The 19843-nt window shown below is 33.4% G+C and overlaps 1 protein-coding gene across 2 annotated transcripts; it reads left to right on the plus strand.

Annotated features, from left to right (window-relative positions):
• Positions 1–1195: 1195 nt before the first annotated feature.
• On the plus strand, positions 1196–18184 carry jub (LIM domain-containing protein jub). 2 transcript variants are annotated; one of them, XM_072535316.1, is made up of 5 exons: positions 1196–2518; positions 7458–7648; positions 13287–13349; positions 16616–16781; positions 17091–18184. In XM_072535316.1, exons 1-5 carry the CDS (start codon positions 1360–1362, stop codon positions 17324–17326), a joined length of 1815 nt encoding a protein of 604 aa, XP_072391417.1. In that variant the 5' UTR covers positions 1196–1359; the 3' UTR covers positions 17327–18184. The 2 variants fall into 2 exon arrangements, with proteins under 2 accessions (XP_072391417.1, XP_072391418.1); XM_072535317.1 differs by having other exon boundaries at positions 7458–7627; positions 17091–18178.
• The last annotated feature ends 1659 nt before the right edge of the window (positions 18185–19843 follow it).

Raw genomic sequence — 19843 nt, forward strand, 5'->3', positions numbered from 1 at the left:
AAATGTATAACTGTATCAGTAGCGCACCTAGAATTAGCTTCTGGGGGGGGGGGGGGTTTGGTTGGTCACCACAATTTTTTTTATGATGTTACCTCCATTTTGAGTCCTTAAAATGTGTAAGTAACGGTGTCGGAATAGGGTCCTGGGGGGGGGGGTTTAACCCCCAAAACCCTCCCCTCGGTGCGCCACTGAACTGTATTGTAACAAAAAATTTAATATTGCATAAATTGGAGGACATTGTAATATTTCGTGGTAAATGTATGGAACTATTACTGTATGGAGTTATGACTTATGATATGAGTGACAATGAGTGAGGTTTTATTGATTTTTCTTTTTGTTTATGGTCATAGAGATATTAGACACAGTATAGGTATCAACTATTTGATTTTTAAACTATTATAATGGAAAATAAATCTTTGATTGCATTGGCTTCCCGACTTTTAATAATAATACGCCGGCAACAACTGCGTACAGCGTACAGCAGTAAGAAGAAAAAGATCGGACGTCTTTGGGCTCGCAGGTGGCTCTTACGAAGAAATCGTGAACAGGGATATCAAATTTAGTGTTGATATTATACCAAATTAAAAATAATTAATGAAGAAACTAAACTAAAATTGACTAAGAAGACTATAAAACACTAAATTAAGAATAAAATAAACTAAATAAATAATAAAAGAAAAATACGACACAATAGCACACATTAGATAATAGGTTTAATATCAATGCAACAAACAACAAATAAATAAATAAAGGATGCTGTCTCTCGGTAAGTAAATGTCGCTGAATTGACAAGAATAAGGCGCGATATGTAAATATGTTGGTGTTACCGGTATTATTATCGAAAATCATATTATGATTTTATCATCGAGTTTAGATTCTTTCTATCATCGAGTTTAGATGGATTTTATCATGCGGAATAGGTACCGTTACCGTCCTATTCTCCTGTGACAAGCTATGACGAGCCGCATGACAGTGCTTATGACAAATCAGACAGTGTAAACATGGAAATTTGACTTTATGACCAAATCATATATGACAATATATTCTTTATCTATGATATATGACAAATCACATGATAAATCATGTAGTGTAAAGTCGACTTAAGAATTCTTTTTAAAGAAAAAAGAAAGAGAGCTCTCTTTCCTTGTCTAAGATGAGAAGAGTTGTTAATTGTCAATGTCTATAATCACAATTTCAAATGTCAAAATTGTACTGATTGACAATGACAGAAGTTTTGTTATCGATAATTTTTATTCAAGATTAAAACTAATTAAAAGTAACGCATATTTTACTGTAATGTTTTGTTATAATATTATAGTGTGATAATAACATAACCTCTAGACTTTCCAAACAACGAATATGGATCGAAATTTATCTGGCGATGATCAATCTTATATTCAAAAAGTGCAGTATATGTCCCTTAATGATCAGGATTCACGTTATATGAGGAGTGCAGAATCATCGGTACCCAATTTCCAACAGAAATCGATTGGAGCAATAGAAAGCTTTACCAGGGATCAAAGGGATATTCAGAAACAGGAATATGCTATGTATGAAAGAAACAACATTATAGCTAGTTCAAAATATGCAACTCCCAAACGTGTTGAGACAATTGCAAGCCAAAAAACTTATGATGAAGATGATGTGTATGTACAGTGTGCAAAACCACAAGTCCCTATAACATCAAGTCCTACACATTCACTCAGTGGATCATCACAAAACTCAGGAAGCCCTAGAGCAAGTATGGCTACAAATTCAGCTGTCTATGAAAATGTAGAGTACAATTCTAAAAAAATGCCTTATTATGGTACTAGCAACAATTCAGTAGGGTTTAGAAAAGCTCAACCTCAGGTCCCAACTGGTAATAATAGACATAATGCAGAAATAGATGGTCTACCTGTATATGAAAATTTACATATGTCTCAAAAGAGTTTGGGAGCTATGCCAGGGCCTCAAGTTCCATCAAATGCGCCTCCACCTTACAATTATCAGTATTCTCAACATTCTGTGTATACCCCTATGCAAGCACCCAATATGAGTAAAGCTCAACCTCAATCACCATATAATAATTATAATAAATCACCTTCTAAGAGTTTAACACAGCAACAGCTAGAAGAATTGAACAGCAGTGATTATGTGTGCATGACTGGAAATGTATCCCATACAACATTAAATACAAATACCCCATTTCAAACTACATCAGCCAAAAATTATGATAGGTCCGTAGCCACTGGTATTGCTCAGACTCCAACAAAAACAGTGCCACCTAAAGAGATTAAAAAACCAGCTCCTTTACCCCAAAAAGTGGAAAAACGGCCATCTCCAGCACCAAGCCCAACTCCTAGTCTCTATAGCAATCCTGGGGGCAGATTAAAAATGACTGGTAAAAATCTGTTACCCTACAGTGTTACACCTCCAAAACCAAGGGGACCTACCGAGGCTGAAAGAAAAATTGAAGAAATGACTAGACAAATTGAGGAAGAAATGGAAAAACATGAAGAAGAAGGAGAGTACTTTGGTAAGTAATTATTAAAAGCTTTCCTCTAAAGTATAAAGTAGTTCCTAACCTTTAGATAAATATAAAATCATATATGTGAAATAAACTTAAAACATGAATTGAATGGTATGAGAATTAAGGAATACAAATCCAGAGGGGTTATATCAATTAGCATTAATTCTATGTTTTCCTATCTGAAGATTTGTGTTGGGAAAACCCTAAGATAAACCATTTTAAGTTTCAATTTTGCTATAGATCATATTCTATAATTAGAACATTACTGGTGACTTCACCTCAATTATTTATGATCAATGATTTTTTAATAGAACACTTATATATATTTTTTCAATTTTAGATAAAACACATTTAAAATTTTTATTGATTCTTCTAATTTGCAGTGTTTATTTGGTATTATATTGAGCTAATTGTCCTAATGGTATTTTTCAATGAGAAAATAAATATCTGCTATAATGAAATATAAATAAGATTTTTAATTTTCAAGTTATATTATACCAACAATTGAAGGGGTCAGTGCAAAAAGTGGTTAAGTCACATTTCTAAGTTTCTGCATTATAGGTGTTTGAAAGTTGTAAATGGTTCCCACATTTAGATTTTTAAAAGCCAACATAATGTGTATTTTTTATATAAGAAAATACACATTTAATCTATATATTAACAGTACACATAATTAGAAATGATGGAAAAGTGGAATTATGTCAAAAATATATTTCTAACAATTTTACTTATACATAAAATTTTACTCATATAAATCAGCATCACTTTCGACATCTTCCTCATTGTTTCTAGTCTCATGATGGTTAGCAAAGTCACATTTTCGATATCAAAAAGAGTCTTCTTATAGAATTCAATATTGCCTGAGATAACCAGTTGGACAAGTTTTGTAACAGTTTCAAACTTTTTGGGTTTTATTTTTGAGTGTATATTGCTGTATTCCAATTAAGGATTGCTGCAAATTTTTCTGTTCATACCTACTCTGTAAAGGGTCACATTATTGCACATTTCTGTCACAGACTTTCTAGCTTGAATTGGTTTCCTCCTTTCAAATTTACTGAATCAAGTTTTGGAAATACCAGTTACGGACGACTTGATACATTGCATCACCTATTGTTTATAATATTTTACTTTAACCCACTGTTACACACGTTTTCTATTTTAATCTAGTTGCATGCATATGAGCATCACTCTCACCTACATCAATTCCAGTTGTTTCGAGGAAGAATGAATGTCAGCATGCCTAAAATTACAATGGTTTATCATCATCATCATTGGTGCTACAGCCCTATAAGAGAGCCTCGACCTTCCCAAGTCTATTACGCCAGTCAGTTCTATCCATTGCCAACTGTTGCCAGTTTGCTGCGCCTATTTGTCTACCATCCTCATCTACACCATCCCTCCATCTGAGTTTTGGTCTACTCCTTTTTCTACTTCCCACAGGTTGTGACATAAGGATTCTTCTAGGAGGGTTGTTCTGCTGTGATCTTGCCAGATGTCCTGCCCATCTTAGTCTTCCTATTTTTATAAAGGATACTACGTCTTTACCACCAAATATATGTTTATATCTGTGATATATCTCGTAGTTGTACCTCCTTCTCCAAACACCATTTTCACAGATGCCACCAAATATTCTTCTCAGGATCCTTCGTTCAAATATAAGCAGGAGATTTTCATCTGCCTTGGAAATGGTCCATGCCTCAGACCCATATGTCAACACTGGTTGTATAAGGGTTTTGTATATGGTTATTTTTGTTTTTTGGCTTAAGTTTCTGCTTCTCATATGTCTACTCAGTCCAAAATAGCATTTGTTTGCTAGGATTATTCTTCGCTTGATTTCTTCAGTCATGACGTTCTCCTTGGTGATCAGGGAGCCCAAGTATGTGAATTTGTCCACCACTTCAAAGGTAGAATTATCAACCGTGAGTTGGTGGCCGATGTTTCTGGCTCTATTGTTGGGTGTTGATGCCATTGTCTTAGTTTTATTTTCATTTACTTGCAGGCCCATATTTTTTGAGGCGTGTGACAAGGTGGTATACATTTCTTGGTTTATACTTACATATAATAGAAATTCTTTTAAACCAAAATATTTTTATTAATTTAACAAAACAAAGTGATAAAATATTGTATCCCAAAAGTTTAACCAATTTAAGACATAACAAATAAATAAATCAAATACAATTAATCAAAAATAAGATAATGAAAACATAAATGAAAAGTTTTAAAGGTAATTTACATATCTAAAGATAATGAATGCATCTACACAGATTCTTTCTCATTTATTTCCCAATAGGAATTACACAAACATTTTTTGTGTGTTCCTTACAAATCGGGTTTCCACAATTTGGCTTTCAGTACTTTGGCTGAGTTGTTCGGTCCTTGCTCTTAGGATAAGGGGCACATTTATTAGATTCTAGTTTTATTTCTATAGGCTCTGCTTCCTCTTGAATTCCCAAATCCCTTACTTCTTCACACGGTCCACCTATAATGATATAACGGTTCATAGTACAACAATAATAATGTTTTAATGATATACCTTAAACTTACCCAAATATTAAAAAAAAAAAAAAACATAAAAGTTCCTTTGAAATTATAAAAGCGTGATCGCATGCGCAGTGAGGAATACCCTGACATAAAGAGGGCTGTCACTTCGATCAAGTATCACAGCATACTGACCACCTGAAATATTCTGAAACATTGTCATCTCCTCTTATGAAAGATGCTAAATGTATTCATCTATAAAGTGTTTTTAAGACAATGTCATTCCTTATAAATAAATATGGTGAGTGATTCGCTCATAGCACTTGTAACATTGGGTTAAGTACTCTGTCGCCTGTAACTAGCTTTCCGTTTGATCTCAGACTGTGTTAAACAAATACAACATCAAAGGAATTAATTTTTTCTACATGTTCTTATTAACTCAATGTAACTCTCAGAATTGTTAATTACTTCTAGTTTTAGTCTTTTCTTCTCAATGGCACCAAAGTCTCTATCTATTTGCATAATAGAGAGTCCTGGAATAGGATACCATATTTTAATATCTTTAAAAATGTTACGTTTGCATAACTGGTCTAGGTAAGTGAAATGATTTGGTTTTTGGTTTAGGCTAAATGTGTTGTCACAAAAATTTTTAACTTTGAGTGCAGCAAATCTTTGTGTTTTTCAATATAATTGTTCAAGCAGGTTATAACTTTATTCGACCCTTTTTGGGCAAAATTTTTCATGCAAGTATACATTGTTGTTTTATAAGTTTTTAAATTATGAATTCCAAAAATGTACAACCATAACTGACTAATATAATATTCATCTTGTGTGTTAGTTACAGCAAAGGCAGGTTCTATTCATAATCAAAATCAGAAGTATCAGTTGATTTTTGAACTTCAGTTAGTCGTATTTTAAATACTTTTCTAAGATGAATCTCCTTATCCATTTTAAGTGTTCTCATTAGATTCCAGGTCACTTTGCCTTATACTAACTGGAATTTTGTACATGTGATATTTAAAGGAAATATTAAATTTATCAGAATGTGTGTTAAAATTTTCATGAAGTTTAGTGACTGATTGATTAGAGTTCAGGTATTTCCTATTGCAGCTATTAGATCTTGTATAGTGTGATTCTAGAACTGGTGTCAGTAGCAACAAGTTTTCAAGTCCATAGACTTTTTGACCAGACACTTTTTGACACAGTGACTTGCAACACAGTGATATTAAAATTTCAACATATGGAATTTTACCCAATAGGATGATTTTTGTTATAAATCTTATCTTGTCAACTTATAGTACCTACCAGTTCTAGAAAAAAATATGGACTTAGCTACTTTTTGCACTGACCTCTTCCAATTACACATTTTTTTATTGAAAAATTGGTGTCTGACAACAACTTTGCTGGTACATGTTTTTGTTATGTAATAGTTGTTCATAGTTTATGCGAGTGTTAAAACTGTTGCCTTAAATTTTAAAAATTTTATATCTTCTAGTTCTAGTTAGACAAGTTACAGTCAAGATTATGAGTCAAATATTTTCAATTAGAGAATTCATCTTCACCCCTATAATTATGTAAAAAACAATGGTGTCTGGCATTTGAATTGTTTTAAAGTAGCTATTATTTTGTTGTGATTCAAAGGCTTAGGAGAGATTGACTTCATTGACAAGTCATATTATTGTGGTTTTGTTTTTGTATTTTACATCAACAATGTTAAAGGCTGATTTAAAATCTGTAAAGTGTTGAAAACTTTCAATATTGAATTTTTTAGTTCTTTCTAATATTTGACATGGCATTTGTTAGAAAATATCTTTTTTTTATTTAATTAATGCCTTTGTATAACTTGATCCATTCACCCACGATAATGTATTTGACTACTTGAATTTGTTAATGATGTATTGACCTATTGCATTTGTTAACAAAATAGTACTTTGCCTAGACGTAAATTAAAAATATATTGTAAACATCAGTATCACAAGAATCAGTATATTGACAAGAAACCACACTTTCGTAAGTTACATTAAGTATACACTGTTGTTTTAGAGTTTTTAGATTGTGAATATCAAAAATGTACAGCCAATAATTGAAGTTATGGTTTAAAAAAATTTGTTTTTTCCTTTGATGTATATGTTTTTCTCTCTTATTAGTTCATTATAGGTTTGCCCTCATCCCTAGTTCTTCTTTGATGCATAAGCTTATATGCATTATTCTTTTTTTAGTGATAATTTACACATTTATCTAATGAGTCTTGCAATAGGGCATTCTGATTTTTGATAGTTATGGCCATACTGTTGAAGCTACATCTGTCAAATTGGTTGTCATTTATTAAGTTCCACATTCTTCGCCTATCGCCTAATTCGAGAGGATTATGGTGACAGGATTCATTCACACTATTCACAGTGTGGTGGATAAATCTGCTAAAGTTACTTAAAATATGAATAATTTAAATTTTGTTTTTTTATTGCAGGTATTTGCCATACTTGTGGAGAGAAAGTAACAGGTGCAGGACAAGCCTGTCAAGCCATGGGCAACTTATATCACACCAATTGTTTTATTTGTTGTTCTTGCGGAAGAGCTTTAAGGGGAAAAGCATTTTATAATGTGCATGGAAGGGTCTACTGTGAAGAAGATTACCTAGTAAGCCCCACTCCAAATGATGTATTTATGATTTTACTTAAATATTTTTAATAATTAACACTAATTTTATCTTAGTTTAAATAAAATCTGTTTTATTGATTTTACTAACAAATGCTAGATGCAAATACTAAATGCAAAGAGACCAAAATGATTGTTGATTTTAAAAACTTATACCATGAAAACATTGCATTACTGACATCAGATATACTATTATTAAGTCTGGCAAAAATTTGGGATCATTTTGGGAAGTTTTTGAAGAAAGTACTATTGTTTATTTTAAATATATGCGTACTCTAGTACTCCTGTAGGTATCTGTGGGTAATAGGTTCCAAAAGTAACCGTGAATAATACCTGAAATTTATAGCATTGAGTTTATCAGTTTTTTCAGTTCCTTTTAGACATTTTAGAAGAATTTGACATAAATTAATATTTGAATATTTAGGACGAGGGGATTTTACATATGCCCATATTAATTTTAAATATTAAGAGTCTTCTATGACTTCTGGTTATTCCGAAAGTTGACTCAAACTTCTGTATTTTAATATCTCGTATATGACGTAGGTCATATCTCGTAAAACTATCGGTCATTGGTTAGAATCCTCTAGAGCATTTCTATAGAAATGCGTTGTAATATAAGTTATATTTAAGATAAGGAACTTTTTGTCAACTTCCGGTATATCCTCAAATGGTAGGAGGCTGCAAATATCTTAAATTTTTTCATATATTGATTATGTCAAGTTTCTCTAAAACATCTAGTTGGAATTCCCAAAGAATGCCACCTTTGATACTTTTTATAGCAGCTTCATCTTTGATAATAGGTGGTTGGGTATCATCATTTTTATTCTGTATGGCGTTGATACTTCTATTGCCTTCAAATTTTGTTGCAGTTGTTTTTGTTTCTTAGTATCATATTTCCTCTCGTGTAGGTTTGTGTGCGGGGGAGGTCTAAACTTTGTAGGACAGACTGGGTAGAAAAATTCATATCCCGACACTACATGCTCCAATGACTAAAACGCCCTACACACGTAATGATTTATTGTACTGCGTGTTTATACTGCAGGTCGTAGAGAAAATCGTAAGGTTTGCAGTACTGTCATTTTTTGTACATACGATGCAACACATATCATACTACAGTAGTTCACATTTATCGCATTTGTGGTGTTGTTATTAAAAGAGTGAAGATTATGTCATCAAGATTTTCAAAAAGAAAAGTTGCGGCCCTTATAAATAAGTTATTAGTAAAAAAGAAACATTTAAAAAAGCTTTAATTTAAATAATATAGAACTAACCATGCATTGTCATCCAAACTAAACATGTTTGCAAAATTTCAGCTCAGTCGTTTGAAGACAACTGCTTTAAAATTAATCAGTTGGAAAATTTATCCATACAAATATACATACAAACATTGCAAGTTAAATAAAAGCTTAAAAGAATTATAATGAAAATAAATTTAATGTAAAAAAACCTTTTTAAAAACACCTTTTATTTAAATGCACTAAAAAGACGAAAATAAATTTTAAGAAGACTCTATTTATTACATTACACAATTTATAATTATATAAAATCTTGTCAACATCAACAACAATACTGCCGTAGTCAAGACTCTACACATGTTACAACTTGCGTTCAAACACGATCGTTGTTACGATATTTTATGGAAGCTCCTTACTGCGAACGATACGACTACTACGTACTGCGTAGCATCCAATTTGCCTGCGCACGTGACGATTTATCGTTACTGCGGCAGTTTTAACCGATGCAGTACTGCATGTAGTTTGATAAATCGTTAGGTGTGTAGGCTGTTTTATAGAGAACATCCTCTGGGTATATAGGACATATGGTAATAAGGTATAACCAAATATACACCTGCGGATCAGAACATGAGAACAGCGGCTGTCATCAACTTTAAATTTTTTTATTGAACAATGCAAACATATACAAAAAATGCACATATATACATGTACACCTACACCATTATCAATCGGCAAATCACCAGACAGTCCTAGCACAACTAGACTATCATATGATGAGATTTGTGATAATATTGCATTCCTCTTTCCCGAATTGTATGTAATATCATCATACCCATGGGATAAATGGCAAAAGTGTTGTCTAATCTAAGCGTTGTCTCTGCTATTGAAGAGAAAGTTTTGAGCTAAAATCTTAAAGGAGCAAGAAGGCGAGGTAGACTTCGAGGAACGCTTTATTTTCGCACGTACATGAAAGGCAAAAAGACATAATACAGAAATAATTTCTATAAACTTTGTTTAACCCAATGTTATATTTTGAACGTAGAAATATACAAAGGCCACCGAGAAAACAATGATAACGACAACTATTGAAAAACTTGTGATGCGATTGATGCAGTTATATTTAAATAAAGTCCATAATTTGTTCATGGATAACTATTACAGCAAACTACTATTATCTAACAAATTACTTAGCAAAAAGATACATGTGACAGGAACTCTTCATGTAAATAGGAAGGGTCTGCCGCAAGAAATAACACATCTTGCTTAGAAGAGAAGAACATGTATTGCGACGCTAAAATCAGACATACGTGTCAAAATGGAAAGATAAACGGGATGTGCTATGTCTAACAACAGCTTAACACCCAAGTATGATAAACACAGCTAACCGGCGACAACAGGAAAAGAGAAAACGGATTGAAATAGTGAATTTCAATTTTCCATCAGAGACGTCTGGAGGGGGATCATTGACAAGGAAGCACGAAGCATTAGATAGGTTTGGAGCAGGCTGAGAAACTTTGCTGGTAATAGAGATGGGTGGCGGAATCTCCTAGGTGCCTTATGCTCCTCAAGGAATTGCGAAATTAAGTTAGTACGCGATGCTCCCGAGAGCTGTAGAACTCTGGTGGATTATAGCCTTATTACAGTATGGTGCCTGACATGGAAGTTACATGGATACGGAGAAAAAAAGAGATTGTCCAGAAGAAGACTCATTAGGCTTCTTCTTAGGCTGCAAATAAAAATATAAAGGGAAATAGCAGAAAAGCGGCCCTGGTCGGGGACTCTGTATCTGTACCAAATAGGTCTTAATCACACCAATCAGGGTCCTACAGATGAACATTCAACACAATAGGACAGTTTTGACGTTTCTATTTCCACTTCGGAAATCATTCTGCAGTTTAGGTCTTCTAGTGCCTTCTTTATCTTTTCTGGGGTTTCGTTTGAGGGTAATCCTTTTGTGACTACCTTGTATGGCGTGTTCATCTTTATTTTTTACCTTTGCTCCTTTCGTTACCGTTATCTGGACTTTAATGTTGTATGTGCTGACCATGTCTACTTTTTTTTTCATGAATCTTTGCTTACAATTACTTCTTCAGCTGTATCTCCCCTTTCCGTGTCCATGGGGATGTGCCCTTGTAACAAATGTAATTTGAAGCCACAGGGCTGGATGTCTTAGATGATTGCGATGACTTTAAGGCTCTTTGGTGAATTTAGATATCGTTTGGGCCGTTCTGCATGTGGTGTTGAAGGGTTATTTCGTCTTTTTGTTCTTGCTGTACTTAGATTTGTTTGTATTTCCTTATTATTTGTCTTCTTTTTGCAGGATAGTACTACTAGTATACTATCTCCTTCAAATTTTGATTGTGACATTTAGGTTTTTAATAATTGTCCTTTTGTTTTTTATTTTCTTTGATTACTTTGTTGCATTCCTCGGCTAGTTTGTCATGTTCATATATTAAGTTGGTTTTTCACTCCTGCTAGGATTCTATAGTCGTCAACGGTTTCCAGGTATTCTTACATTTGTTTTCTAATAAACTTTTCTTCTTCTTTTTGTTCTTAGGTTAGACGAGACACTTTAATCTCTGGCACTTGGTCATACCACCTCTGTACCATACCCTGTTTTTTCATTAAACTCCAATAAGTCCTGTAGTCTCAACGAAGGCCAACAGTTTCCTCATTGATAGTGTAAGGATCTCTTCTGGTTTAAGCTTCAGTTGACCATTGAATTCTTGTTTCATATCACTTAGCACTTTGCAATGGCATGTATGATGTGTATGGCAGTATCTTCTTCCATTTCACATTTTCTGCACCATGGTCCATTCACCTCTCCTAGTTTGTATAGGTGTTTATCTTCTTCTTCGTCTTCCTCTTTATAAGCAATTTTGCTTGTTCGTTGGCGGATTAATACCTCTATTGAAGGATGTCACTCCATCTTTTGCGCGGTCGTCCGATACTTCTTCTGCCGATTGGTGACTTATCTCTTGTTATTCTGACCACACGGGTCTCTTCCATTCTGCTTATGTGGTTATTCCATTCTTTTTCCTATTTTTTGTCCATTCATTTATACACTGTAGGTTACATTTTCTTCTAATGTCTTCACTTCTCTTTCGATCTCTCAGCGTATTTCCTGTAATTCTTCTTAGTACTCTCATCTCTGCCGTTTCCAGTAGCCTTTGCGTTGTGGCTGTGTCGGGTCTTGTTTCTGAGGCATATGTCATTATTGGTCTTATACTGGCTTTATAAATTCTTGACTTCATCTCAGTGTTAATATGTCTGTTTCGCCATATAGTGTTATTAAGGCATCCTGCCAGTCTATTTGCTTTTTGTACTTGATCTCTCACTTCTTTGTCCAGGTCTCCATAGCTAGGCAGTGTAATTCCCAGGTATTTTATTTCCATTACTTTTTCAATACTGATGCCATCAATTTCTATTTTACATCTGGTTGGTTCTTTGCTGACTACTATTGTTTTAGTTTTCTGAGATGAGATTGTCTTATTAAATTCTTTTGTTCTTATGTTAAATCTGTGGACCTGTCTTTGCAGACTATCTTCATCTTGGGCTATCAATATTGCGTCGTCTGCGAAACAGAGTATTTTGATTTCTTTGTTTCCCATTCTGTATCCTCTTCCTTTGTTAACGCTTTTGATGATTTCATCGCTGATCAAATTGAAAATCATGGGGCTCAATGAATCCCCTTGTCTTATTCGGCTGCCTATTTCTATAGGTTCTGTAAGTCCATCTATTCTGACTTCCATTTTGTTGTTTTGGTAGATGTTTTCGGTAGTTTTTATAATATTTAGGGGAGCTTCTCTATTATACAGAAGATGGATTCCATCTTTGAGTCTTACTCTGTCAAACGCTTTCTTTGGGTCAATCAGACACAGAAATGCTGGTCTATTATACTTACTCTAGTAATTTCTCAGTAATTTGCTTTCTAACGAATATTGCATCTGTACACGATCTTCCTCTACGAAAACCCTGTTGTTCATCTGCTAAAATTATCCTCTGATTTATTAGCACTTGTAAAATGTTAGTTGTAAGTTTTAGCGTAGTATTTAACAAGTTTATACCTCTGTAGTTTTCTGGCTGTTTTTTATCTCCTTTTTTGACTAGTAGAATTAGTTCGCTAGTTCTCCATTCTTCCGGTATTTGATTGTGTTTTATATTTTATTAATTAATGTATTTTATAGGTGTTTATAGATATTATAAATAATTATTTTCAGCAGCCGCTTTTTATTTTTTTCTTGCACTTTTGTATTTTCTTCTATGCTGATTAATGTTTTTTTTTTATAATTTACTATTAATAAAAAATAGTTTATTATTGTTTAATTTTAATTAAGATGTTTATTTGATGCTAAGTAGTAATTTTTTAAATTTATTGTATTCAATATAATTAATTTTTGTTGCAGTATTCTGGATTCCAGCAAACAGCGGAGAAGTGTGCCATTTGTGGACATCTGATTATGGAAATGGTAATGTTGAACAATATTGATATTTTTTTAGTATTCTTGGTGAAAACTACAAAATTTGTAAAATAAAGTCCTTATTATTCGGTTTCAATGTCCATTTTGGAAACGGTTGTAAAAAATATTTTTTTTATTTTATAATGGTATTCATTTCATAACACCCGGACATTCTGTCTTTTGTCTATTACCCTACTTTTAACAAAAAAAAAAGTATATACAATATGAAGCAAAATAAAGAACACTGAAAATTGATGCTTTATTAAACATGAAAAATTAAGTAACAAGAATTCAAATGGTCTGCATGGTATGAGTATTTACTATAATTTACAATATGCCGATGATTTCTGACCTTAAATTTCCAAAAATTCTTATCATTAATATGTTGATTCCGTAAAACGATGAAACGAGAACAAAAAAGGTTTAGAAGGAAAATAATGAGCAATACGAAAATGTTCTAAACGAGATCGTTAACCACCATAACAGAAAGGACGGCCATTCTATCAAGAAATAAACAGTAAACAGCTGTAGAAAGGAATTCAAACATTAAATAATAAATGGTTCTGTAATTAGTGACAAGGAACATATACTTGACAGATGGGCGAATCATTTTGAGAAACGGCTTATAGCTGTCATGAAGATAGATGGAGGCTCCCATGATCCAAATGAATGAAAATGATCGGCAGTCGCTACATACCGAAGAAGAAATTAGAGAAGCTATTTTAAAACTGAAAAATAACAAAGCTCCTGGTTCGGATAATTTTGCTGCCGAACTTTTTAAAAACAGCGGCGCATCATACTTCTTCTTCTTATTGTTCCGTCTTCTAACGAAGGTTGGCGATCACTTCTTTAAACGCTTCCCTATCTTTTGCAACGTGAAATATCTGTTCAACACTGAGGTTAGTCCAATCTCTGATATTCCTCAGCCAAGATTTCTTCTTTCTTCCCAAGCCTTTTCTTCCCTCTACTCTTCCTTGCTACTACAACGTAGTACAATGTAGATACAAACAACAATGTAGAAAAAACAAAACAGGCAATAGAGCAAAATAAGAACATGAAAGTTTTGAAGAGGAGCGTACAAAAGGGGAAAATAGAAATTAACAAACTGAGAAACAGCACTGGAGAAGAAACAACGAACAGAGATGAAATATTAAGAATAGTCGAAGAGTTCTACACAGAGTTATATAGATCAAGAAAAAAAGATAACAATACGGAACCTCCAATTACACTAAAAACTGGGGTATTAAACCAAGGATCAGATTTAATGCCCGATATAACAAAATCAGAAATCAAAGAAGCCCTGAAGAAAATGAAAAATAATCGAACCCCGGGTGAAGATGGAATAGTATCAGAAGCACTAAAAATTGGAGGGGATGTATTACTTGAGAAAATTAAACAACTTTTCAATATCTGCCTTCACAGCGCCAATATTCCAACAGACTGGAACAACGCTACTATGATTCTATTACACAAAGCAGAAGACAAAGCAAATTTAGAGAATTACAGACCGATTAGCCTCCTCTTCCATATATATAAGTTGTTTACGCGAATACTAGTTAAGAGAATGGAAAGAAAATTAGAGACTTATCAACCAAGGGAACAGGCAGGATTCCGAAAAAGTTACGGAACAAATGACCATCTACAAAGCATAAAAACCCTAATAGAGAAAGCAGTGGAATACAATAAACCGCTAGTTCTAATATTTATCGATTTTCACAAAGCCTTTGACACAGTTGAGCCAAGCAAAATATTACAGGCGCTTAAAGAATGCAGGCTAGATTATAGATATACTAAATTATTATACAAAATATACCTGCAGGCAACAACCACTGTCAGATTACATACTAACAGTAATCGCATAAAAATAGAACGGGGGGTTAGACAAGGAGACCCAATGTCACCTAAACTTTTTAATACGGTGCTAGAACATGCTTTTAAGAGTTTGGATTGGATGACAAAGGGAATAAAAATAGATGGAGAATATCTAAACAACTTACGTTTCGCCGATGATATACTTATAATAGCTGAAGATCTAGGTATGGCAAGAGAGATGGTACAGGAACTCGTTGTGGCTACAGAAAATGTAGGTTTAAATATAAATATCTCGAAAACAAAAATCATGACCAATTTGGTACCCAACCAGAACATCAGTATTGGGGGGAAAGAAATAGAGCTCGTAGATAGATATAAATACCTGGGACATGAAATTATGATTGGCAGGGATAACCAGACTCATGAACTGAAGAGACGAATCGGCCTTGGGTGGGCAGCATTTGGAAAACTGAGAGAAACTTTTAAAAGTGAGCTACCCACATGCCTAAAGAGAAAGGTATTTGATCAGTGCGTCCTCCCAGCCTTGACGTACGGAGCAGAAACACTTACCTTAACAAAAGCAGCAGCTACTAAACTGAGAGTCACGCAGAGAAGAATGGAGCGGTCCATGTTAGGAATAACTCTGCGAGACAGAATAACCAACGAAGACATCAGGAGAAGAACCGGAGTGACTGACATCATCGAGAAGATAGCCAGACTAAAATGGAGATGGGCAGGACACATAACCAGAATGACAGATGGGCGATGGACAAAGAGGTTATTGGAATTGAGGCCAAGGGAAGACAAGAGAAGCGTCGGTCGACCACCTACAAGATGGACTGACGATTTAAGAAGACTCAATAAAAACTGGATAAGAGCGGCGCAAGATAGACGGGGTTGGAAACATGAGGAAGAGGCCTATGTTCAGCAGTGGACTCTTGAGGCTGGATGATGATGACTCTTTCTGAGCAAAGATATAGGTCTATATTCTTTAGGTAGATCGAACGCTTTACTTTATTGTATTTTTACATGTAGAGTAAAAATCGATTGTAAAAAAATCAGTTCACAGTTACAGGAGTCTACAATTGAATAGCATTTTCAATTTTACAATGGCTATCTTAGTCTGTGTACAAAGCGCATAAGAGTTGGGAATACAGCAACATCAAACAGGATTTTTGAGCCAATATTGATCATCTTATGCATGGATGTTTTAAAATGATAATTCAGAACTTTAAAAGTACTTTATATCCCTCATGTGATAAAAAATGACGTGAATGCTCGTGCTAATATAAGTTGGGTTTATTTTTTTTTTATAAAACAAAACTATTTTAATATTAGCAGGTGACATGAAATTGATTAAGTTTACTTTATCGTAGTCGAAACTATTTCTTGTTTACATATTGGTGGATATTTTCTGCTACATTAGGTATTTCCTGCCACATCTGATTAACGTTGTTTTGCAGATTTTACAAGCGATGGGAAAATCTTATCATCCAGGCTGCTTCAGGTGTTGTATCTGCAACGAATGTTTGGATGGTGTTCCATTTACTGTTGATGTTGACAATAAAATATATTGCGTGAATGATTACCATAGGATGTTTGCTCCTAAATGTGCAGCCTGTGGAAAAGGTCAGTATCATATTTATATTGTATTTTTTAGCTATGACGTATGTAAAGGAAAATTGACACATACTGAAGTATTTATTATACTAAAGGAACCTTCTTACGAACTGAAAATGCATTTACCTGATATTTGGACAGAAAGTCTGAAGGCCTTTTCTGTTAGCATCGCGCCCACTACGATTGCAACCTAAGTGCAGTATTTCCCACTTTCGCTTACATTTCTTTGTACACCTGTCAGCCGGTTGATTGCCCGTATCCACCATTACAAGACCTGTTACGTTGCGATACCGTTACTAACTTAATAATGCATTTTAGGTATTACGCCCGTAGAGGGTACAGAAGAAACAGTTAGAGTAGTATCAATGGATAAAGATTTTCATGTTGATTGCTACATATGCGAAGAGTGTGGCATGCAATTAACGGACGAACCCGACAAGCGCTGTTATCCTTTGGAAGGTAGATTGATGTGTCGAAACTGCCACATACAAAGACTGCAACACATGCCGAGCCAGATGCATCCAGTTCCTGCAACATATCAATATACTGGTTAAGTTACCTACATTCTAGGCCTCTCTTTTAGTTATAAATATAATTTAAGTATTATAAAATTCATGTCATGTTATTGTTAATGTAAAGACAGGAAAATCGTTTATTTTCATTTAGAATAGTGATGCCACATGCGATTATGATAGTGATATTCAGTGCTACTTTTTACTTATTACTAATCTATGTGTTTATTGTGTAGAGGAAAAGAACAAATTATAAATTGATGTAAAAAAGACTTTAAAATTTACTTTGTTTACATAAAATTATCTTTTATAACACACGCTCATTAGCCCAGTATGGTTAAAAAAAAAGGTCGAAAAATTTTTCGCAGATATCTGAAGCTTTTAAGACATAGGTGGGGGTTACTAGATGACGAATAGATGAAAAAGCACTTGTATTTTTACCTTGCGTTTTTTTAAACAATACTTTATGGTCACAATTTGATTTTTTGTCTATAAGTTTTTTCCTTTATATTTTACATAAACAATATTTATATCATTTTTTTATATCAAGAATATCTTTATTTTCCCGTTTTTTAAATTAAAATTGATAAATAATTTACGGAGATATTTGCAAAAAAGCAGTTTTTTGCACTAATTTATAAATCTTATTAATTTTTTTATTAACAAAATAAAATGTTATTAATACATTTGAACACCGAGGAATTACCGTCTTTTAAATTTGTGCGAAATTTCCCCCCAATTGGTCAAATAGTTTAAAAGTTATTTAATTTATTTATCCCTGAGGCTTAATATTTAAATTATTGAACTTGCTCTATTAATGATGCTAGACACATTTAGCAGATTTCATAGGCTTCTTTAAGACTTAAACTATCTCAGAAGTTAAATGCATATTGCGTTTTCATCTAAATTATTTACAAAATAAACGTTTGAAAAAGGGGTATGTTTTTTACTTATAAACAATTGTAATAACTTCTATATTTTTCAAGCTACAGACAACCATTGGATAGCTGGTAAAAAAACCCACATTAAAAAAAAAACCTATGACCAATAGGAACGAAGTTAGGGACTATTTTTAAAACAATCATATCTCCATTGTTTATAAACATTAAGAAGTAAAATTTGCACAAATTTTGAATGAATATCTAAACTTTATATTGAAACTTATAGCTATAAAATGCATCTAATTTTTCGAAACGAAGGTACTTTCGAAAGATCGACATCGGAAAGTGGAGGGGATAACTGTTTCAGCTCCGTTTTTTTTTCGTGATCGGAACTTCAAATTGAAACACGTAGGAAAAATTTACAGTATCTCGGCTTCCATTGCAGCTAGAAGCCTTTTTTTTTAATCTCGGGTAGCTCGTCGAAATATGAATAAACTACGTAGTTTTCACTGGCCGGGAAATATGGGAAACCTCCGAAAAATTGAGTCCATTTGAAATTCACCGTAAAAACTTTTTTTTAATTTGGCTGAAATAGTCTGTCGCAGCATTAGATGATGACATAATCTTCATTCCCCCCCCCCCCTCGGAAATCTCGGAATATCAACATAATTATAATAAATATAAGAAATATAATAATATTATGTGTAAAAAATTACCTGAAATTTAATTTATAAAATATATGTATGTTGATGCAAAAAAATATATGTTGATTTTCCGGAATTGTCCGAGATTTCCGGAGGGGGGTTATTCATATTTCGACGAGCTACCACAGATTAAAAAAAGAGGCTACTAGCTGCGATGGAGCCGAAATAATGTAAATTTTTCCTACGTGTTTCAATTTGAAGTTCCGATCTCGAAAAAAACGGAGCTGAAACAGTTATCCCCTCCACTTTCCTATGTCGATCTTTCGAACGTACCTTCGTTTCGATAAACAATGGAGATATGATTGTTTAAAAAATAGTCCCTAACTTCGTTCCTATTGGTCATAGAAGGTTTTTTTTAATGTGAGTTTTTTTACCAGCTATCCAATGGTTGTACGTACAAGTCTGTAGCTTGAAAAATAGTTATTACAGTTGTTTATAAGTAAAAAACAAACCCCTTTTTCAAACGTTTATTTTGTAAATAATTTCGATGAAAACTCAATATGCATTTAACTTCTGAGATAGTTTAGGTCTTAAAGAATCCTATGAAATAGGCCTTGTCTAAGCTATCGCTCAAACCGTTGCTAGAATGAGAAAAGATATTGATATCGTCCAATGTAAATGTAAACCTCCATATACAATTTATTCGAAAATCGTTTTTTTTTAACTTGTGTGGTTTTCTATTAGGTGTACATGATATAATTGGCAGCTGTGATTTTTAAACGCGATGCTACTGTGTCTGTGGTAGCTTAAGAAATGAGGTAATTTAGTTTATTATGGAATAAAATTTTAGTTTATGAATTAAATCTATCACAAAGCCCAGTGAATTGTCATCGTTTGTAATAAGTACAAAGTAAGGGCTATTGGCATCACTATAATGCAACATTATTGTCAATTTATTTGAATATCACAACATTTTCAATTAAAAATGATCATTTAAAACTGAATTTTTAGAAATATTCTCGTGTCGTTTTTAA

Source organism: Diabrotica undecimpunctata, chromosome 6 (genome assembly GCF_040954645.1).
Source record: "Diabrotica undecimpunctata isolate CICGRU chromosome 6, icDiaUnde3, whole genome shotgun sequence".
NCBI lineage: Eukaryota > Metazoa > Arthropoda > Insecta > Coleoptera > Chrysomelidae > Diabrotica > Diabrotica undecimpunctata.